We start from the raw sequence: 23,636 nt of genomic DNA on the forward strand, positions 1-23,636 counted from the left end.
AATTAAAAGATCTTTGAAGTTCCCATAAATGACTGCCATATGATTTGGGAAGTGTGTGTGCATGTGCGTATGCTAGGGCATATTTTTCTTCGGATTTTTCAGGGTATGGTTATTAGGAAAATTTAAACCAGTTTTTCTCATTTTGTTTCTTTGAATGATGCTTTTAAAGGGCGAATTCCTCCTTCCCTAATTATGTGTAGTTGTTTATTTTCTTGTGAGCTTCAAAAGAACAGCACAACTGACAGAACGAAATATCTTATTTGCAATAGAGAAAAAAATAAGGGACTAAGTAAAATCTTAAAATATAATGAGGGTTTAGTTTAAAAACTCAGAATTGTTGTTGATTACTTGTCTGCCAGTGCTACTACTGACCTTTTGTATAGCCGGTCTCTCTTTGGACATAAAAGTAAAACTGTTGGTAATCCAAAATACAAAGGAAAACTAATCCTTTGAAGATGCTAGAAAACACATTGCAATGGAATTTTGAGATTTCAATAAGTGAGAAATTAAGACAACTTGGTCTGTTTTGCAGTGTGGACAATGTGTTCCACACAGCACACGTGGGGTTTTTTTAATTTAAAAAATTGCTCAGTATTCTGCCTTCACATCCAGTTTCTTTTCTTTAATCTACAAATCATGGTTACATGTCTGGTGGGGCCTGGTTCTGCCACCATTTAACCCTGACTTGAGTGTTTATGTCTTGCCCATCTGAAGTTGAAGCCATACTCAAGGTTTACTCATTATTCTGTCATCTACAAAGCTGGCAGAACTACCACGAATATTAGGTTTGAGAGGTTTTCCCCCTCCCCCAAAAAGCACTAGAGTGAGTTATAAGTATGCGGAAAACTCACTGAGGAAAATCACTTTCTGACTATTGGCATTTTAGTAGAAATCTAATGAGGTACTTAGATTTTTCTCCTTTGTTCTATTGAGGAGCAGTTAGAAAAGAATCAGAAAAAGAGAAACTTTTGGATTTTTTTTAAGCTTCCTTGTAATACAACTTAGGAAAAAACCCTCTATTGATTTTGTTGTTGTCCAGCAATATGATCAGAGCTGAGGTCTGCTCTGCAGAGAGACTGGGCACTTTTTCAGCTCCCTTTTCTGCCCCTTAAAACCTGTCTGGACTTCTCCCTGGAGAACTGGGAAGTGTTTTCCAGACAACATTCATGTTTACCTTACTAAACAAACAGAATTTTGACAAGATAGGAGGAACAGAGGTGTTTTGAGGAGAGGAGGGGGAAAAGAAAACTCTGCCCCCAACCCTACTCCCCAGCTATATTTTTCATTGAAATGGCAAAGTCAGCTTGTTTCCTGTCCTGCATGCAGATGTTTGGTTGAGCTACTGTTTCATAAAATTATACCTCCCAGTATCATTTGAGAATTTCCCCACAATTCCTGAAGCTGTCCCTGCCCACATGTTTTAACATCAAGCCTTTGGAGGGATAAATTCTTTCTTCATTTGCTTTTATGTTTAATATTTCACCTTCCTCTGCTGCTGAACCAAGCCTCATCCTGATTTTCCTTTTCATCATTTAATCTGCAGCCCTTGTAACACTCTTCTAATACCAGAACCTTGTTTTCAAAGACAGAGGAGGAGATGGGAGGATTGACACTACCTGAAAGAATTACACAGCCAAGCAAGGGACTAAAATTCCCAAGGTCAGATAGTGGGATGAGAAGAGATAGGACCAACATCTAGCACCTCTTGGTTGTCCCAACAGAGGCAATGTTTCCTCACAAATAGGCAGTGAATATTTTAGCTTATTTTATCCACCTACAAAAATTTTGACGTGGTTCTTTGGGGCAGGATTGCCCCATTCCTGCCCTACTCCCGGCTTCTGATAAGCTGCCAAAATGAACCCTTCAAGTACAGGTATAGCCAAACTCTCTTCCCTTCGCCTGGCAGGGTGGAAGTCCATCCTGGCCAAATGAAGACCTTGACTCATTGAAATAAAACAGGATGAGCTTCATTTCCCTCTGTTCTGCAGAAATCCGCTTTGTCACCTCTTTGACCTCTAGTTCACCAAAACCGTTCCATCTGTGGGAAGAAAAAAGTTGGCTGTAGCCTTCACAGATGACTGGCAGCTTCTCTAGCTTTCGCAGGCTTGGTTAACACAGAAGCATGTCAAGACCACACCATGCTGTCATCTGAAGTGCTCACGGCTGTTGCTCCACCGGTATCATGTTAAATTAATAGTGTGTCGAGATGTGGTGGAGCAGCCACCCCGGTCTGAGCACGAACGACAGCCGAGAGCTCTGGAGGCCGTGCTGGTGTGTGCGCTATTCGTGTTTCCACTGAGGTCGGCATCTTTCTCACAGCCCACTGCAGCTGTAGTTGCGCATTATGAAATCGCAGCTTCAAAGTGCCTGGTGGAGCAGATCCTTCCAACCCTGCACTGTGAGGAAACAGGAGTCACACCATGCAGGAGTGTGTCTGCGTGTGTCAGCAAAGTGCCTTTTCAGCCTGGTAGCTAAGTGCAAAAATTTCAAGAGGAATCGGGAAATTAAATTTTGAATCCACATCTCTTCTGTTTGTTAGGGATTCATCCTTTCACATAGATGCGATGTTCCATTGTATGTCTTGATCATCCATATACACAATTTCCTTTTAATTTTTTTAATATTGTCTTTCCCTGTTGTTGAGAATTTTTTTCTCTCTTTTTCTGGACAGGTTATACATATGCTAATAGAAATATGCCTATTATTTGAAGCATAGTTCTGCTTGTCAATGAAGCTTCATTAACACTGTTATCACTGCCTGACATTTATCTTATAATTTTCCAGAGTTGACTGTTACATCTCCATGGAAACCCAAATTGCAATTGAAACAAGTGAGATAATAAAGGCATCCACAGAGGATTGACAGTATGCAAGCCCACAGTGTTTGCAGGCTACATTTGTTTATAGTTCCTTAGATAAATCCCTTGCAGTGGAGATTTTTATTACCTGTCTCCTATCTTTCCATGACTACTGCTTATTGCAAGGTTTAGCGCAACACTTTTTTTTATTTTGCTTTTTAATTAGAGCAATAAATTTTATTGGGCTCAGCAAGGGAGGCATTGAAGACGTGAATTCTAAAATTATTTTTCTGGAAGGAAATTTTCATATAGGAATTTGGCACTGTGTAAACTAAGGCATTCTTACGTTGATTTGGTGGAGGGTTTTTTTAGGAGCCAAAACTTAGGATCATGGACTCTTTTGATTTGCTGACTCTTTCGGTATGCAAGAAGGATCTCTTTTTTTCTGTCCTAAGGACTTGAGCTCTCTTAAGTTCGTGACTCTAAATCAATTTAGATGGTGCCTCAAAGCAAAGAGTCATGAAACTGGAGTGGGTCCAGAGTGAATTAATCTGAAATTAATTTGATTTTGAAAGGCTCCATCTGGCTGTGTTTGGAAAAGGCATTTAGACAGATATATAAACAAATGATCATCTGTAATCTATATGCCAGATGTGGTGTCAAAAAAATGAAGAAATGGTTTAAAAAAAGGAATCAGCTGAGGGGGATTTTGCTATGATGATGCTCAACTTGTTGAAATCACAATTTCATCACACTTTGGACAATGATCTTCTCTTATATTCAGATTTGTTGAAGGGCAGAGCATGGCTGAGCTTGATAGGATTTTTTGTTTTAAGTAAGAAAATTGAATGTCACAGCTTCCTCTAACGGTCTATTTGATGTCTAACCAAAAGTGGCTAAACAAAATTGGTTACACTCTTAAAACGAGCAGGGCTGTGATCTCCCGTTCTCTTTTTAAGGAAGCTATTTAGGCAAAGCAGCCATGTCAGGCATGAGCTCTTGGCCTCCTTCTCTTTGAACATGGCTTTTGGGCCTTTGAAAATGATTCCCTGCACTTTGTGGAGTTCAGCTGGGACCAAGCCTGAGCATGTGTATACATACACATGTAGGTGGCAATCTTGAAAAACACTGGACTGTAAATTACTTCTTTAAATTATCAGTCAATTTTAGCACACAGAAATAGTTGCATTTCAAAATAAGTATATGGAGAACACCTTTCCCATGTCTTCCATCTCAATTCTACGACAGAGTTTGCTGTAAACTGAATAAGACCTTGCAAACCTCATAAGAAATTGCAGATAATTGCCAGCGTGGCTACAAAACTTGCTGAAATAGTCATGTCAGTAATTACCAAGTAAAAGAAAAAAATTTTGAAGCCTTCATTGCTGTCTTTGAGGTTTTTTGGAGTAACAACTTTGTAAATTTGGAGCAGTAAGTGTTTGGAATGGGGAGAGAGAGACTGAGGTTGTTGACAAAAAAACAGATGGTCCTACATGTCCTGAATTTTAAAGTCTGGTACTATTCTAATCCAGTTGTTGACATGTCACAAATACATAAGCATTTGGGTGTAATCAAATACCATTGTGCTTTTTAAAAAAAATAATACTGATAAACATTTCCTGCCATACAGAAAGAAGTAGTGTGCTTAATAGCAAATGTGTGTAATCAGCAAGGCATTAATAATCCACACCATTAATACTGAGCAGTCAGCTACTCCAGGTTCAACTTCAAGTGAAAAAGTGCATTAATCTGTGCTCCAAAATTATAATGTAATTGTTCAGGCACACACGCTCTCTCTCATGTTACTGTCCAGCTTACAGTGATGTAGAGAGAAAAAAGCCCTTTTCAACTACAGTCCCTTTTAGACAGAGCACAGATATTAATGCCCCAAAGACATTACTAGCAAAAAGGTTGTTGAGGAGCACAAGAAGAGTGGAGCAGTAAGTTGTCATAGTTGTCATAACAGATTAGTTTAGACACAGAAAAATTATAATTTAGAAGCCTTTGTTATTGCTTAACATCCCAGGTCAAAACAAGATGTGCCGGTGCCCATCTGGGAATTAGTCAACAGAAAACAGATATTTAAAAGTCGTGATTTAATATTTGTTGAACTTTTTATGGGACGTAGAATGAGGGTGAATGGCCTTAAGCTGGAAGAGGGCGGGTTTAGTTAGATATGAGGAACGAGTCCTTTATTGTGAGAGTGTTGAGGCACTGGCACAGGTTACCCGATGTGGCTTTGTCTGCCCCATCCCTGAAAGTGTTCAAGACAAGGATGGGGCTTAGAGCAGCCTGGTCTAGTTAAAGACTCCCCTGCTCATGGCAGGTGAGTTGTAATGGATGGCCTTTAAGGTCCCTTCCTACCCAAACCATTCTGTGATTCTCTGTCTTGACTCTCATGGGACTCTTAGAAAAGAACCTACCTTACTCCTGATGAAAACAGTCCCAATCTTGTTTAAGCATTTAATTTAGAGAACAAATTCTGCCCAGAAAGCAAAAAAGAATTATTGGGTGGTTGCCTAACCTAAGCTTTATGTTGCAGAACATTATTGTTTAGCAGACCTCATCAAACCTTGAACGAATTATATCCGAAAGCCTGCAGCAGCCTGGAAGAACAAGGGTTTACATAGACTCTTAGTTATATCTTCAAGTACTTGTTTTCAGTCATTCTTATCATGTATCCCAGAAATTTGTGATTCTTGTCTGTACTTAATAAGAGAGGAAATGAATTCAAAGCAGTTGGGGTGGGGTGGCTTTGACTTTCTTCAGCCATTGAAGGGCAGGCATCTGTCACTGGCTGTGGAGCTTCTGCTAGTTTCAGTTGAGAAAAATCTATAGGCCACTGTAAGCAAATCTTTGAAGATACTGCAAGTGAGCCACTGTAAATTTTATCAGCATAAACAAAAATATGCTGCCCAGTTCAGACTTGTATAGATGGTGTGTTTAATTTTTTGCTTCTGCTATTAGATGAACCAGCAGTGATATTTAATTGATTTCCAAAATAGATGACTCTAAAAAACCCAGACATCTTCTCCTCCCTGCTGGCTTTCTCTTCTGCACTTGTTCACTCTTGTTTACACGTATTTTAACTTCTATGAGTTGCTCCACTCACATAGCGCATGCACATCATTAAGCACTACTGCATGTTCTAAAAATAATTTGCTTAATAAAAAATTTAAAAAGAGGTCCATAAAGCAGCAGTAAAAGTTTGGATCTTTTGAAACATATAGGATTTTTTTTTTAAGATGTGTTTGCAGGTAAGGGAGTTTTTTGAAGGTGTGATCTAGCAGATGTATAAAGCTTTTGCAAAGTTAGTTGCTTGGCTCTGTGATTCCAGGAAGCATTACCAGCAGCACGACATTAGAATAACATCTTTTGCTAGGTTTAAACATGTACACAAAGAGTATCCAGGGTTTAAATCAAACCGGTTTTTAATAGAAGTTTTTAATAGAAGTGGTGCAGGAATGCAGAGGCTGAACACCTGAAGAGCCACCCCCTCTGGAGGTGAATATTTAACTTCGGAGAGCAGAACTCTGAGTTTAGGAAGGTGAGAAGCCTTAAAGCACAAAGGAGTGTATGTGCTTTATGTGCACCTCCAGCTGAAAAGGGAACTGCATTTTAATGGAGCTCTTACCAAGATTTCCTTTTGTATCCTTGATTTCTTTCTGCGATACTGGTGAGGAACTTGCATTGATACCTCTAAGAAATAACATGTTTTATCTGAGGTGGGATCAGTTCTCTTCTGATGTTTTTCTAGTCTGTATTTTGTTTGGTACTTTTTCCAATTCATATTGCCCTTAGTATCATGCAGTCTGACCTATCTGCTTGAAAGACAACTTCCTCTGCTGCTCCTTCTCTCAGCCCAAATTTATTATCCATCAAAACATTTTCAAGGTAGGAAATTTTTTTCCCCCTATATTTTCAAATTCTTTTTCCTCTGGGTAAAATACCTTCTTACCTTACCTAAAATTTGCAACTGAGGCATTAAAGTGGTTACATGTACTAAATTTGGAATTAATCAGGAAACAAGTATTCCCTGTGCTAACAGTGGTTTGCTATGGTTTTTATAATCTACTACATGGAGAGAGTTCCTAAAGCTGAGCTACAAAAAATCTCTGATTTCCCCAGAAAAATGGTGGGTTTTAAATTGTCAGGGCAGTAGAAAGTAACTCATTGTTTTAAGAAAAATTACACTTTTAGAGATGATTTCTGCCAATGTGGAGGCAACACAAGGAAAAACATCTTTGCATTTACCACTGAGTGCTTACACAAGCACTTGAGTTTTATTAGCTGCTGAGAAGAATGAAATCTGAGCATTGTGTGTCAGGTATTAAAAGCCATCAGGATTTTCGTGTATTTCATGTGTGTGTGAGAGTGCAAGTGTGGTTGCTCTCTGCTGGGTGGATGAAGAATTGCTCATCTCTTTGTTAAAGTCTTTATGGGGCTGTAAGATGGATTGCAAGTCTTACAGCTGCTCAGTTGTTAGCCCTGCTGATGGGTGCAGGGAAGCTTGGAGATAATTATTTTGTAGACTTTACTGCCTATGTAGGACTGAATATCCTGCCATATGAGTTCTTTTTTTTCATTGGGCATGATGTCAGGGTCATTTAGCAATTTCTGTTTAGGATATGCGTTACTTAATAATAATTATAAGTGTTATTAGAGTCTAATAGTTCTGCCAAAAAACTACAACACGCTGCAGCAGAAGCAGTTAATGATTTTTGAAACATCATCTTTCCTTTGAGCTGCTTTTGAGCAAGTGTGCTGCAAAAAAGCTGATGGGCCAGAAGGCATCTGCAGATGATGTTTTTTCCCCCAAAACACAGAGACCTGGTCATTTACAGCTTAAAAATGTTGCACAGCTTCTTTTTCTGCTTGTCAGAGGTTCTGGCCCTTATTTTGCTGGCCAAAATCCAATGTAGGTAATTACCTTCTGTGTCTATAAATTGCAGCCCCCTGCAGTCTTCAATTGGGTACGGTATTGTTCTACCCTTCCTGGCTGAAATTCTTGTGTGATAATGCTCCATGTCATTAAACAGCTGCCGTCTGTCACCTTACAATGAAGTCATTCCTCTCTAAACAATGAGTTTACAGAGGCCTTTTGGGTCCTTCCAGATAAAATTTGCTCATAAACCAGCAGTTATGATCTTTGGAGTACAATAAGGTGATGCTTGGCTGTCTCTCTTGACAGCAGTCAGAAGCCTTCAAACGGGTGTTGTCCCTTTTGTCAGTTTGTGTGGTATCCTGGCAGTGATGCCACAGCTCAGATGTAAATGCTTTATTACTGTAAAATCTTGGTGCCTGTAAATACCTCTGCACTGGGTTGGATTTAGTTGTCATTACACTTGGAACTCGTCTGTTATCATGTTCTTGTTCTGTTGGCTCCTAGAGGGAATTCAAATATCTCCACAGAACATGAAAAAGGCAAATCCCCAGCAAAATGGCAAAACCACAGTAATAGGGTGAGGGTTGCAATATAAATTAACCAAAAAAGAACAGTATGAAGGTTCTGGGTAGGGTAAAACCGGATTTTACAAACAGGTCTCATGTAAGTCCGTTTGGTACCGGTTAACAGCTGTTTTTCAGCACCTGACTTGACACTGGGATCATTAATGGAAATGAACGTGGATTAGTGCCAAAGCTCTTAACAGTGATGAATTTAGGAGAGTCTGTTTTGATTCAGACGTTGTTTCTGAAGGCTACCTCTCTGTCCTGAGTGGGCAATTCACTTTTAGCTGTCCTGCAGTAATTAAAGATATGAATGGGAGAGCGAGAGGGCATCTACTAGGTTTTTCCGGTGCTCCTGCTGAAGCAGCCGGGATATTAAAACAATCTCTAGCTCCTCAAGAGTGGCCCTGTCAGCTTGCTGAAATGATGGAATGGTAGTTAGGTTATTAGAAGAAAAATTGGCACAAATTGAGAGAGAGGATGCTCTGGCAGCAACCACAAGCAGCCAGCGACTCAGTGTCTTAATCTCTGCCCTCAGGCTGCTCTCTATGATACAGATGACACCTTGTCAGTGAAGATGATGTGCTGGGTCACCCCTGAGTCCAATGGGCTAAATTGGCCATGGAGGGAAGGATTGCTACAGCGTAGAGCCAGCAAGCCGCATAATCTATTTTTTTTTTTCTTTCTTTCTTTCTTTTTTCCTTTTTTTTTTTTAAATGTATGTCATCATTTGGGTACTGACAGTAAGTGCCAGGGGATTCCATTCTCATTAGTATCCCCTGGACACAGCTATCTCTGTACACTTGTGCTTTCAAGAAAGTCCTAAGCTTTCACAAGGGTTGCTTTGCTTCCTTCTGGAAAGTTTTACATGTAGTTTATCTTTTGTCTTGTTACTTCTTGGGGACAGGAGAAGGGGAGATGGGGGAAGGAAGAAGCCACTTCCTCTGAGAGCCACTGTGTCGGCAAAGAGAAATTAGTAAAAACCCTACAGCTGTTAGCAGCCGAGAGGCCTTAGTGCAGAGCAGTAATGTCCGTTGGGTGAAGATGAAAGCTGGGAGAAGATAGGGGAACTCATCTTTAGAAGACATCATTTGCAAAGGATCAAGCATATTTGGCTGGATTTTGGACCCCACGAGCTCTGTGACAACTGAACCATCAGGCAGGTGTGATGTATAATTTTGTTCCTCAGTGGAGCCTTCAAGTGCACTGCAGGGATCAGATCCATAGAATCTATAAAATAGGTGTCTTTTCCCCATTGTTATCTCTCTGCTGTTTTATTCACTTGTTCATTTTGTCTGCCTTGGCTCTAGTCCTACACCAGCTGCTAAAGCTGGGTGAGGATACTACTGCAAGTGTCATTGATAGAACAGTGTTCATGAGCTCCTCAAAATCCCCACAGTGAGACTTGGATTCCCCCTCTGAGGTGTCTGAGAGCCTTAGTTTGCGCTGAAATCAGTGAGGTGCAGTTTAGGAAGGAGCCCAGCAGTGTTTGTAGAAACGAGTGCCCTCTCTGTGGCCTGAACTTGTCTGTCAAACCGCCAAAATGTTGGCAGCTCAGTCAAGTCCCTACCTTGTGGTAGAAAAGTATTTTAAAGAAAAGCCTAAATTATGCTTAGTTTTTCCCTAACTCTGCAGGAGTTAGTGGATTGACAGAGCTGTCAATGGATGGCGGAATTTAGTCTGGAGAAATTTTAATGATGTACTCAAGTTAATGCAGGCAGTGAGTGACAAAACCTGTCCCCTGGAGCTTTGCTTCATAGTGTATGGTACCTATGCCTTGAGTCAGAGCTTTTAACCATCTTCAGCCAATAAAGCACTTAAAGAATATGATAAATGTAATTCAACTTCGGTCCCAACAAAATAAAAAAAGGGCTTAAGCATTTTGTGCAATTAGAAGAAAGCTTGGCCTGTGCCTAAACCTTTAGCTCAAAGAAAGGACTTGATGCTAATAGGGCCATTAACCTGAGAAAACAGGTATAAGTGTTTGGCTTTGTGGTTTCCTAAAAAATTGGCTGATTAGCAATGGAAATTGTGGGGCTCTTGGTGGTAAAGGTGGTTTTGGTAAAGGAAAAAGCAAAGGAATAAACTTGTTATTTTTATTAAACATGACCCTAGCTGTTAATTTTGGGCTGAAGCAGCAATTATATATGGATTTCTTAAAGAAGGGATCCAACAGAGAGAACAGATGAAGGGCATAATTTAAAACTGAACTCAATACAAACAACACAGAGAATAAATGAAGTGAAAAGTCAAGCCAATTTATGGAAGAAAATAGTTGACCAAGCCCAGGGCAGAGCTGGGAGCTTAACTAAACTTCTACCTTTTCTTTCAAAATAGCATATAAGTGTTTTCCTCAGTTATTTTAAGCAATGGGTCAGGGATTTTTCAACCTCCCTACTAGGGAGGTTGTTTGACAAGCTGGGTTTTACGTAAAGGAATAGGAATTGAAAAGAAATAATGGAGTGATTTTCAAGAGGTTTAAGTGTCATGTAGGTGCCTACTGCTCCATGAAAATCTTGAAAGTTATTCCCATGAAGTATCACTCAAGTCAGTCATGGTTTTTCTGTTTCTAAGCAATTTTAAGGGGGTGGTTGTTTGGATGGTTGGCTTGGTGTGGCTTAAGTGTTGTCTTTGTATGGAAATGCAGTTTCTAAGGCCTGGAGAAGTCACAATTTCTGCAGGTGAACTTGTGACCTGTAAAACTTATTCAAGACGAAGAGCATTTGTAGGACAAGATATTTGTATATGAAATGTAATGTAAAAATTTGGACCAAATCTTAGAGTCTCTTACTCAGGCAAGATTCCTGCTAGGATAGACAGGAATTTTATCCATTTATGAGTGTGATAAATGCTGTTGTCTGCTGATCCGTGTTGAAAGCACTTCACAAGGGATGATCAAACTTCTTGCTGGTGGTGTAAAATGTGCCTTTAATATAACTTTCTCCTTCCTGCCTGTAAGCAGGGAAAAGTGCTAAAGTTAATACAGGCATATTAATGTGAATTATGTTTTCGAGGAGATGAAACACATGAAACTAAATAATTTGTCTTCACACAGGTTATAGCTGGGAGACGGGGGAATTGCACAGGGTTGTTATCCTCTCACCACTCTTAGATTTTTTTTTTTTTTTCACATGTAAAATATGATTTTCATCTGGTTGTGCGGATTCAGAGCTCTTCCAAGTCCTCCGGTGGGCATTCACTCCTGAACAATCATCAAAAGGAGAGATTCTAATTAAAGCCAAGTTTTTTGAAAGTGGCAGGTGGCTCTGAAATGCCTGAATTCTGCCAAGATCAGCTTCTGACATTGCTGCATACAAGCCATTTGCCCCCTCTCCCTGGTGGAAAGATGGGGGGATGCTTGAAAATTCATGCATCATTAGTGTTCTTTCTTGAAACTGGAACATCCAATAATCATCAGCACTTTTGCACTTTTGGAATTTCTAGCCAAGTAATTAGTTGAAACTACTGTCCTTAATGATCAATAATGCAAGGGGGAGGAGGGGGACGGAGTTATGTACTTTTGTTCGATATTTAAAATAATTTTTTGGGGGGTGTAAGAGTATGAATCCTCCTAAACCGTGATCTGTCATTTGTCTCTCAGATCAGATTTTTTTGTTGTTGTTCCGAAGTTCTTTTTCCCTGCAAAAGTGTGGTTGTTTTGAACTCGGATGCAGGATGTACATCTGGAGATCAGATAGGCTAAGAATTTACAGGGAGTGAAAGTGTTCAAAAATCTGATCTCCTTTTGCAGGGGAAGAAAACTTTTTGAAGCAGCATTTTAATTTCCACAACAAAGTAAGCAGTTTTTCCACTGCTGTCTCTTTTTGAATTGGGCTTTTTTTTTTTTTTTTTTTAATGGTAGCAATAAACAATGTGCTTTAAACTGGGTCTCTCCAGACTGCTTTTCCCTTTTAAAGAGCGTAGGCAACTAATCGGCAGCAACCAGCCACATAGCTGGAGTGTTTTCCATTCTAGGCAATATCATACTAATTTGATGCACACATGGATGCTTCACACAATCTGCAGATTCATCGCTGGCATCTTGCATTAGTCATCTGACAGATTGCCAAGTGTTTCATACTCCTTTCATGTGACTTTATTACAAAACACACACACACATAGACACACGCACTGCCTTGTTTCTGCCAGTAGCCAGTTCAGTGAGAATTCACTGCAGTTCTGTTTACAACAGCCATGGAGAGAAATCTGCACTTATTTGCCACTATCTTCTACTTTAAAATGCAGAAGTCCCAGGTTGTGTTGTGCCGCTCTCATCTTATATAATGACATTAAGCAGCAGCCTGCAGAGAAAACCAGACTCAATGAAAAATGTAATAGCATTGTTTTTTTGTTCGTAATACTTATGCTATTAATTAAATACTGATTTTTTTTTCTGCTTTGTGCCAATTGACATCATCTTCTGCATCTAGTGTACATGAAAACTGCATAGTCTCCTAACTTGTCTTCTCTTTTTAATCTCCTTTTCCACTTTCTAGTAACGGCACAGCTAACAAGATGAATGGAGCTTTGGATCATTCAGACCAACCAGACCCAGATGCCATTAAGATGTTTGTTGGACAGATTCCCCGTTCGTGGTCAGAAAAAGAATTAAAAGAACTTTTTGAGCCTTATGGAGCTGTCTACCAGATTAATGTTCTCCGAGACAGAAGTCAGAACCCTCCCCAAAGTAAAGGTACGGTAGTTACACTCTCTTTGCTTTCAGCTTGCTTGTTTTCCTGATGATCTTGCTTGCCTTCAGCATTTCCAAAGAGGTTTTCATCTGGGCTCTCTGTTTTGTAGTATGCTGTGTTGAGCTATGCAGCAGTCTTAAGAGGAGAGGACTCCTGAATCCTGTCAGATACTGCCTTCCTCCTCTTCTGAAACTGAAGTTTAATTGTCTTTTATCTGGAAGCATGCATTCCAACTGTGCAAAAAATAAGAAAATACCGCTCTTCTTGTTTAAATTATCATTGCCAAAAATGTGGAAACCTGATCAGCTGCTTCCCAGGATTAGCTCATGAAAAATATAATTTTCTATTTCCTTTAGTTTTCTCTCTTTGCACCCCAGGTGGGAATTATTTTAAGGATACAGAAGGGAAAAATGATAGTGGTGGGTTCTTGCCACATCATTGCTCCAGCAGCAATAAAAATTACGAGTAATCACCCTGCCCTTTTTACAAAATCTGATATTTTTTCCTGCAGTCATGTTAAAGGATTGGTTTTTGGCACTTATATTTTTCTAAATGCAAGGGTTGGTTTTCCTTCTTGCATTTTTTCTATGCACATGTAAAGTATTTGTCCCTAACTATATTCCTTCCTTTCACTACGTATATCTGTGCTTATTTAGGCATGTGAGAGTTTTGTGTATTATAGCAGTTTAAGTGTGGCACGTGCTTTACATAAACTGAAAGTGAGCATTTTATTTCACAGAATGCATTTTGCTCCCTACCTAGCTGTATATTTTCATTCAAGTTTGGTACATGAGAGCGTTAAACATAATTAGCGTAGCTCAGAAGGCAGAACTGGATGTTTGTGTGTGCCTGGCTGTAAGGTTGCTAGACCTTATTCCTTCTTACTGCGCTCCTGCCACTGACTCTAAAAAACCTTCAGAGCACACATGCTATGGAGAGTATCACAGAATGATTTTGTGGGCTCACAGCCCAGTTCACAGTGCAAAACAGCCCTCGCTGGAGATGAGAGGTGGCTGCCATTGTGGGAGGCACAAAGCACAGGCTGGGGTGCTCCTGTGCTTTTGGGCAAAGCACTGCCTAGGCTCAGCATATCTCCCTTGCCCTGGGAGATCCTGGGCAAAGGATCCTCTCAGTGCCTTCTTTTTGCTGTCCAGTTTAAGCAGGTGGGTGCTTTGAGTGACTGTGGTTTATTCTGGGTTGCTTGCATCTCTCACTTCTGGTTAAAAGCCTTGGTGCATTGGTCTTACACCAGTGTCAGGGAGGGAGTCCAGTTCACTGTACTTTCCTGCTAATCAAGTGCCTGTACTAGATCACTCTCCCCTTCCCCATCCCTGGAAGTGTTCTAGGCTATGTTGTGTGAACAGCCTGCTCTAATGAAAAGCGTTCCTGTCCATGGCAAGAAGACTGGAACTAGATTGCTCTTTAAGGTCCATTCCAACCCAAACCAGTCCATGACTCTGTGATTCAGAAGCAGAAGGTATTTCTGGTTGGAGTGTTTCAGTGTATTCTGCTTCCAGCCCCCTCCCCAGTTTCCCAGGACTGATGTATTGTAGCATGTACCCCCCTATTGTGTTAGCACAGAGCCCTCACCAAATGTCTTTTTCTTGTAATGCTGGATTGAAGAGCATTAGGAGGTCAAACAGCTGGATTTTCTGCAGTCCAGGCCGCTATGGATGAGCAAACTCCTCCTTAGCTTAAACCACTAAAACGCTGAACTTGGAGACTTGTTCATTTGGAAGGAGCTGATTCCTGGGTTGCAGCAATGCCTTCCCACTAAGCAGTAAATGAAGTGAGAACGATATTGTGGTTAGACAGAAGAAACCCATTGATACCCATTTCTGGGAATCACTGTACTTGTCCATCAGGCAGCTGGAAGGCATAAGGATGAAGCATAGATCATGCAAATCATTGTAGGCTAATTATCAATGTTTGTAGTCCTCATATACAATATTGTGTTTGAAAGGTGGCTGGGTTTTGGGGATACTTTTTGCTTGGACTCTTTTCAGCCATGCAGAGATTATACTTGTCACTTCAGGCATTATGTGTTAATTAATGAGTAAATTAAATTAATCCTGAAGACAGGCAGAATAACCTTCAGACTTACTTTTCTCTAGCACCAGCAGCAAGCTCCACTGGTGGTCAGCTTTTCCCTCAGAAGCTTTGGAGGAGTGTATCTCCTTGTTGGCTCTATCCTTCCTCCTGGCTGAATCTGCCAGAAAGGTTGCTAGAAACCTCTTGAGTTTCTTGCGGATATCTCTTGATTAGGAATGATCTTTATTTTCTTAAACCAGTTGCACAAAGGATTCTATGTGAGAGATTGTTAAGAATGCTGGAAACAAACAAACTGAAAAATTGCCCTGAGAAACATCCTACAGTCTTCTTTTCATCTCAATGCATGAAAAATACTTCACCTATACTATCTAATTGGCATTTAGAAAAGAAACTGAGTTTTCATTTTTTGTTTGGAGGTCGCAGAATCATAGACTATCCTGATCTGGAAGGGACCCACAAGGATCACTGAGTCCAGCTCCTGGCTCTGTACAGGACAACACCAAGAATCACATGCCTGAAGTGGAATGAAATTCCATGCACCTCTTCTGTGTAAATACCCACACAAAGCAACCATTTTTATTTAATTTGAGCTGGGTGGATTTGGGTTGTTTCAGGCGTTTTTCTGCCTGCTGACCCTTTGCACCACCTCCAGTTTTGTAGAATGGTCCATCAAGGAACCTCGTGGTTGGATGAGGTAGAAAAAAGTCCAGTTTTCATTTCATTGCATGGCTGGGACTGTGTGTCAGGCAGAACATTCACAGCCTGCTGTAACACAGAAATTTTTTTCTGCATATGTTGCAAGCCATGAGTTGCAATGACAAGAATGCAAGTTGGTGTTACTATACCGCATGGGGGGGAGCAGTTAGCTTTTGCTCTTTAAACAAAAGCATTTTGATTTTTGAAAGGTTTCTCCCTTCTCAGACAAGGGTTGTGTATTTCTGTGAGCTTGGCCAAAGGGGCTCCTCTAATTTGGACCGAGTTTTTCTCTGATGAACTGTTTATGAAGCTGCGATCTGAGTCTCTCCCAATTCTGTCAAAAATAACCATAGGCTGCTTCTCTCTCTCCTGCTGTTATTCAGACTGTCTTTCATACCCTCCAACGACAGACGGCCTAGTTCATGTCTTTCCTCCTCTTTTGTATTGCTTGCCAGCTCTGCAAAGCTGAGGCTGGAGGAAGACAGGTAGAAAGCCAAGTTTACCTCACTCTGGAAAACCAGAGGAAAGCCATCTTAATTCCACAGATATATTGCTACTACTGCAAATTGAAGCTTGTCTTTATTAATTGGGACCTTCAGGAATGGCTGCATTCTAGGAAATTCCTCATCCTTTCCAGAGCTTGCATTTCTCTGCTTCTTTTGGATGTGTGAAACAGCTCAGCAAAGTAATTTGACTTTATTTTTATCTCCTGATGTTTTGTAAGGCTTTTTCCTCTTCCTGCAACGAGAGAAATCCAGAGAACTAGCTAAAATAAATACAAAAAAGAAAAAACTGGGCAGGAAATTCTGTATCACTGAAATAAATGGGACTTTTGGCTTCTGGGGGCTGAGGGGATTCAAAGTCTGGTCAGATCAGTCTTCTCTGTTCCCAGTCCAGCTTGCTCCCTTTCTATAATTCATTCTGGGTGGATAGATGACTTTTTTCCAGGGTAGTTGTTAAAAAGAGCTTCTCTAATACCTCAAATGAGGCAAGCTCTGTGTGAAGGCAGCATACACTGCCACCAAGATCTCTCTTCCTCCCCACAGTTTTCCTAAGCCGGAAAGATTTCCTTGGCTACTTTGGTTTTGCAGTCCAAGTGCTGAAGCAAGCAGATGGCACAGGGCTAGTTTTGCCTTTTAAAATGCAGCAGAAGAGTCTTGGGCCAGATCCACTATGTCCTTTTGGCACCTTGCCTCTGCTTCAATACCTGATAATTCCTGTAGGGATCAAGTTCCCTAAACCAGCTTTGTGAGCCTGAATCTCTTTGTGCTGCCGTAGGAATCACACTGCAGAAAGCAGGGAGAGGCACCTGTGTAACAGCTGACTCCGTGTTTGCTTTTACAGACCCTTTATCAGATTAGGGGGAGGCTGCTGAGTGAACAAGGATGTGCTGTAGTTAAGGGCCAGTGTTTATTATTATCCTATTTAACATGGTAATTTCAGTCTACCGGGAAGCGAGCAGAGGAATCTGATAATGAGGCGTTCATCTGCTGCATATGGGAGAGACCAGGTGGGAAAGGAGGAGTAGAGGTATATATACTTACATACAGAGGGAGAGAGAGAGAGATATGCATATAGGAGGCAGAAGTTACCTGGTTTGCTTTAGCACCATTTCAGCCTCAGTTTAGCCCCTCCAAAATCGTCTGGTGCAGGCAGGGGGGTTGATTCCTCTCCTCCAGTAGGTCCCTCACAGTGCCTGGTACAGTAGGAGAAAAGGGAACTCGGGCAGTCCTGCGCAGCAGCAGAGCTGTGGCACTCACTTTCTTACACCTGTCCATCCTGAGAGTCCTAACCTGCAGCAGAGACCAGCTGCTCCTTGTTCCTTGACTGTCCCTGTGACACCACACAGCCAATTGCTCCTTCAGGCAGTTTCAATACATTGTGGTTGCCAAAACTTTCAGATGCTCTTTAAAAGTTCCCTTCAGCCAGCACTCCAGGAGCCAGGCTTTCTCTACACTTCATGTCTTATTCTGTGTTTTGAATTCTCTCACAGGCCCACGTGAGCACTGTTTAGCTTTTGAGATGAGATGAGTTGCACCATGAGCACATTTGGTGTTGAATTGGCAGGACATGTGACCATAGCCATTGTGCATGTGTGTGTTAGACTAAATTTTGGTGATGGCGGCTGACAGATATTTTGTTACTATGCAGAGTTGAAATCTTTTCCTGCACTGTGTTAAGAAATGCCTTGCATGTTATTTTTTAGCAGGTTCATTGTACACTATAAGAAGTTTCACGCAACAAAGAGTGGCAAAAGCCAGTTGTCATTAAATGCAAATACAGTGGAGAAGAAGAGTGAATGATAAAGTTGAGGTTTTTAACTTGAAGTTTTTGATTGTAAGGCACTTAAATTTAAACCTTAAGGAATCTTAAATCTATAATTTTAAATGGGTTGTAAATAGCATTATAGAATACATTCCAGATGTAAGCTGATTTTTAGGAAAGGTAATTCTGACTCAACAAATCTGATGGAGTTTTTTGAGAAGTTTCTGTGAAAGTGGACAGGTGTGAAATCATCTATATAATCAAGCTGATTTCCCAGGGGCATTTCACAGAGTGTCACACAGGAGACTAATCCGTGCAGTTGCTGGTGAAGCAGAGAGGGGCCCATTTCCAGATGGGGAAAGGAGCTGGGTAGATGATCGAGGGCAGATTAGAATGGGGAAAGGTTACGGGCCAGGGGAAGAGAGGGGATGATGACTGGAGAGCAACAGGGACTGTTATTGGAGATCAATACTTTTTCACTCTCTATGTAAATGGCTTTGACAGAATGAGCCACCAACTTGTTATCCAACTTTTTGGATCATGCAGAAGGGACTAGATGGGGGAGAAGCCACCTGATAACGCGGAGAAAACAATCAAACACAAAGAGATTCTGCCAGGTAAAATGAACCGTGAGCAAGAAGGGTAAATTTTATTTTGAGTGAACATAGGTGTTGAGTGAGTGCATTTTTCAAAGATTTGAGAGCGGGAGAGGATTCGAAGAGTGCACGTATCATAAAAGGACTGAGATGATGTTTTGTATCTGTGCGGTCAAAAAGGCACTGAAAATGCGAAGCTGTAAATGGAAGCATTGAATAGAGCCTTCAAGGAAATGCTGCACCACTTAAAGAAGGATTTTTTAAATCATGCTTAAACTACAGTTACCAATATTTAGTAGCATTCTATGGAAAAGGGCAGAGGTCCAGAGAAGAGCAGCATGATTTTGTGTGAAGTCAGGAAGGGTTGAGCCATGGTGAAAGGTCTGTGAAGGTTAACTTGTAAAGGGCTTCAAACATTGACTTACAAGAAGGCTAAAAGGGGGAGAGCTGAGGAAGAATACAGGACTGTACCTTGGTTTGGAAAGAAAAAGTTTTAAGGGGATACAATTGAAGTTTCTGCAGTATGTTGAAGTGCATACCAAAGGCAGGAATAGATAGGCACTTTCAATTAATATTAAACCCATGGACTGCACAGCATAGACTTAAGACTGAGGAACAGCAGGCCAGCAGAAAAAAAAAAAATCAACTTCTCAAGTCAAACTTTCTTCCTCCATTTGCAGAGCAGAGGTTGGCTTCCAGAAGAAGCAGTGAGAAGAGTTCCAGAAGAAACTTTTCTTTTGCTTGCTTCCATTTAGTGTTTTGAAACAATGCGTCTGGAGCAGAATGTGACACGTGTGCTCCCCGTGTCCAAGTGCAGTTTCACCCCATAAACAGGACAAGGTGCCAAGCTGTCAGTGGCTTAGCCGTGTCCAGCACAAAGAGGGGCTGAGATTGGTGCCCCCTGATATTTTTGCATTGCTTTGAAGAGAGGGGGCAGATCAGGATAACATCCCATTGCGTACTTGACTGCAAACCTGTTGCCAACATAAATCAGTCTCACTGTACACTCCCTTCACTGACAATGGCAAGAAAGTCAGCCCCTTTGAAAGCCAAGATTATCACAGCAAACCCAACCCAGTCAGAGAGAGCAGAAGTAGTGTGAAGATAGCAGAAGACATTTGTGAAGACCCTATAAAAGGAGCAGGGGGCTGTGGCTGCAGAATGGGAAGACTAGGGGATGGTGGGAGGAGTTGGGTAGAGGATTTTTCTGTTGTGGTATTTAAATATAGAGGCAGCACAGAAACCTTCCTTTAGCCTTGTTTCTAAAGTTCCTGTATACAGTGCATGAATGACTGGAGCAGAAAGAAGCTATTTTTGTTTTATAAGCATCTCTTCCCTCCCCATTTTTATGGTATTTATCACAGTGGGAGCTTGGTCCAGAAATGAGCACTCTAGGTATTGCTGTAAGAAGTTAATAAAAATAACACATCTCCAAGGGATTAAAGTAGATCACTTTGGGGCTCATTGGCTGCAGTTTCATAGCAGCTTAACTATGATTTACAGCTGCATATGAATTTTAAAAATTAAGCTAAGACTGTATAAGCACATTATTAATTACATCTATGATGAAAAAAAAATGCATTAACTTTAACTACATGAATATTTTTAGTTAAATAGATAGAAAACCATGTTCAGACCAGCCATGATAAGACATCAGGACCTCATATTCCAATTGTGGTTCTTTCTAGTGTTCATGTCTGATAAACACTTAGGGGAAAGGCAAGTTCAGTAAAGGGGTGTCTGAAAATGAATTTTTGAACTTCAGTTCAGGTGTGCTGTAATGTTGACAACTTCAGCACATCATCCACCATTTAGTTACAGAATATTTTAGAATAACTTTAAAAAAGAGTCCCAAATGTTCGTAAAATATAAATGTGTAGTCTGTTGTTTGTAATGACATCACTTCATTGGGGAAAAAACCAAACCTGTAGGCAGGCAGTTAAAACAGCCTGAACTTGCAGTAAAAAAAACCCAAACAAACAAAAAACAACAAAAACAAACAAACTAATCAAATTGTTTTGTTGAATGTGAATAGTATGCCAAACCTCAGTTTCTCAAATATATAATCTCAAAGGCAAAAAGCTATAATGCATGGAAAAATCTAAGTCAAGTCATGCACACACTTGCACGCAGGAATTAATAGATATAGTACTCAGACATAAAACACAGGCATGTTTTAAGTATTTTCAAGATTGCTGCCTGCATTTAAAATGTATGCATCTATAAAAGTGCCAGATACTGTCAGTTTGATATTTATGGTATCCAGTTTCTTTAGTTGCATGTTAAAGCTCACATCAATGAGATTCAACCATTTTATGACATTGTGGCACTGAAATTCTTTCCTCTTCCAATTTTCTATTACGTGAATAAACATACAGTATTTATCTGCTCGTCACATAAAAAAATATGTGAGAAATATGTGCGTTTTTGTTAAAGGACAGTGGCTTCAAAACAAACCACATAACTCTTCTCTTGTTATGTAGTCTTTCTTACTCTGTTCAGTTGTAATATTGAGATCATTTGGTCCTAACACATGAGGAGATTTTGCAAAGGATGTGGGGACTGGTCTGAAATCTTCACACACTTTGGCAAGGAGCTCAAAGGAAGAAAACATTTGACAACTGAGTAATGTCAAAAATGAAGTGTAATTGGGAAGCAGCCTTACGAGCATGGATTTTGGGTGTACTGCAGCTTTTAAATCTCTCATTTCCACTGCAAAACCAGCGTTTTATTGCTTTTATCTTCTGCTCCATTCATCCCACTAAAATCAGTCACAAGTGCCTGTGCACGTATTTGCACAAATAAATAATAGCCTAAAAGTAAAACTCACAATGCAGGAAGATTTCCTCATTAAAAGATAGAAGGGAGAGACTCTAAGGCAGTAAGAATTTCTCTGTCACTGCTGAGATTATGTGAGAGACATAAATATTACAATGAACGGTCACAATAAAAAGCTAAAGACCACATAAAACATTTTAGCATAAATATGTCATCAATTTTGCTAGTTCTTAGCATGAAATTTAAACCCCAGGAGAGCCTTGAAAAAGATGTCTGCTATTCTTTATAATTTTGAAATGCATTAAAAGCAGATACATATAGCATGTACAGCAGTGTAAATTAATTACTGTTTCATTACTTCCATCTTCCCTGCACTAGACCTTATCACCCTGGGGTTTTTTGTTGGTTGTTTTGGGTTTGTTTTTTGTTTGTTTGGGTTGGGGGGGGGGGGGGGTTGGTTTGTTTGTTTGTTTGGTGGGTTTTGGGGTTTTGTTTTTGTTTTTTGGGGTTTTTTTTGTGGGAGCAGAAGGGCAGATTTGGGCTTGTTTTGGGTCTGGCAGGACTCACAACATCCTCAGTGTCAGACTTCAGTGATACAGATGCTATGAAAGGATGTGCTGTGCCAGTTGTAGTATTATTCTTTTTTTAAGACACAGGTTTCATCGTGCACTGTAACCATCAGCATATTTCAAAAGAATAGCAAATAACTCCCCAAGGAAAAAGTCTGGTAGTGGCTTCTAAGCCTGGTTTGAGCTTAACTCAAGCCAGTGAGCTGTGGGTGGAAGGCTGTGTATGCCATATAAATCTCCTGGTCCATCTGTCTTGGGAAAGAATGCATTTTCAGGAATCTGTGTCTTTCTAATTGCTTATAAAAACACTCTGAGACAAGCCAGTGAATAAATTAAATTTGAATGTTTCCAGTGGATCTTTTCAGTTTCTCACTGAACCTAATTACTGTCTAATCTATGCCCATGAGTATGCAGTTCTAAGTGGGACGTTAGACTTTCACTCTGCAGATTATAAACTCTGTGGTGCATAAATTCATTATTATTTGTGTAAGAGAAAACTTCAGTGTCTACTACCTTGTGGTTTTAATTTAAAATAACTACTGCATCCAATTCAGGCATTCTTTTAGAGGACTAAGAAGAGCTATAAAGAGGTGGAAGATGTTTTCTAATAAACCGTGTCTCTTGTTCACCCAACTGAATTGGGGAAATTTATGTTTCAAACACTAATTAAACTCTCCTCATAGCTCAAGATGTCATGCCTCCAACTGCAGTTTTAGGGAGCTGTACCACAATAGGGAGTAGATTAATATAATGGACTGCAGGAAACTTTTTGCTGCAAGGATGAGTGTGGCACCATCAGGATCAGGGCTGCTGCTTCAGCCAGACATCTCCAAGTGCTTTGCAAAGGGAGATAAATAGCATCACTCCATTTTTACCAGCTGGAAGAATTGAGATGCAGAGGCCTGGGGGAACTTTTCCCAAATTTTTCGAGTCACTTTGAGCAGGCAGAGAATAATTTCCTCTGTGTGCTGGTGTCATATTGCCTAAATCAAATCTGCTCCCTTCATTTTCAGTGCGTGAATCCCTGAGCTGGTTGACACAAAAATTTTGTTATGTTAACACTGCCCAGGTGAGATCTGCATTAGTTTATTCACATATTAATCGGATCTGATGAGAGCTGCAGTTAGAAAACAAGCATGGAGAAGACCCAAAGGCACCAGCTCTCACTTCCTATGCTCCCCCTAATTAATACAATGAGTCTTAAACAACAATCTTCCTTTATTATTTGCAGATCATGGGATATAAAAATCATTGTAGATTTAAAACGGACTATATTAACCCAAGTAATTCCACCAGGACTTGAGTTTCTATAGTGGAAAGTGTTGTGTTGTCTCTGGCTCAATTAGATTTTTCTCAGTGTCAATTTTAATTCACTTCACCAGAGCGTGGGGGAACTCTCAGTGGAAGGGAAAATGTTGCTTCTGAATGAGAGCCTCCTGTAGCCCACATTTTATTTAAGAGTTTTAAAATGCCTCGCAGTCCCACGTTCTCCCTTGAACGTCTGCTATTGTGTGCCATAAGAGCTGAACAAAATCGCTTGATGTTTCTTAATGTGACAGGCATCTGAGTCTGAGCAGGAGGATGCAGATGGGGAAAGCAGGGTCCTTCGTTCCTCTTTTTATTTAATACTAAAAAAAAAAAAAAAAAAAAAAAAAAAAAAAAAGTCTTGATGAGCCTTGGTAGCCAAATAAACTTTATGTCAAATCTTTCCCACCCTTCCAAACACCTGCTTATGCATAAAGA

General features: G+C 40.3%; 1 protein-coding gene across 15 annotated transcripts in view; it reads left to right on the top strand.

Annotated features, from left to right (window-relative positions):
• Window positions 1-23,636, top strand: part of CELF2 (CUGBP Elav-like family member 2) — a 451,396-nt gene that overhangs the window by 308,286 nt on the left and 119,474 nt on the right. For 14 of the 15 annotated variants that reach the window (XM_058420361.1, XM_058420360.1, XM_058420359.1 and 11 more), the window contains one exon: window positions 12,743-12,939. In XM_058420361.1, coding sequence (XP_058276344.1) covers window positions 12,762-12,939 — 178 coding nt within the window. In that variant the 5' untranslated portion in view covers window positions 12,743-12,761. Of the gene's footprint in view, window positions 1-12,531; window positions 12,578-12,742; window positions 12,940-23,636 lie in introns of those variants that run through there. The other variant, XM_058420364.1, reaches the window with a different exon arrangement.

This window comes from Hirundo rustica, chromosome 4, assembly GCF_015227805.2.
Source record: "Hirundo rustica isolate bHirRus1 chromosome 4, bHirRus1.pri.v3, whole genome shotgun sequence".
Taxonomy (NCBI): Eukaryota; Metazoa; Chordata; class Aves; order Passeriformes; family Hirundinidae; genus Hirundo; species Hirundo rustica.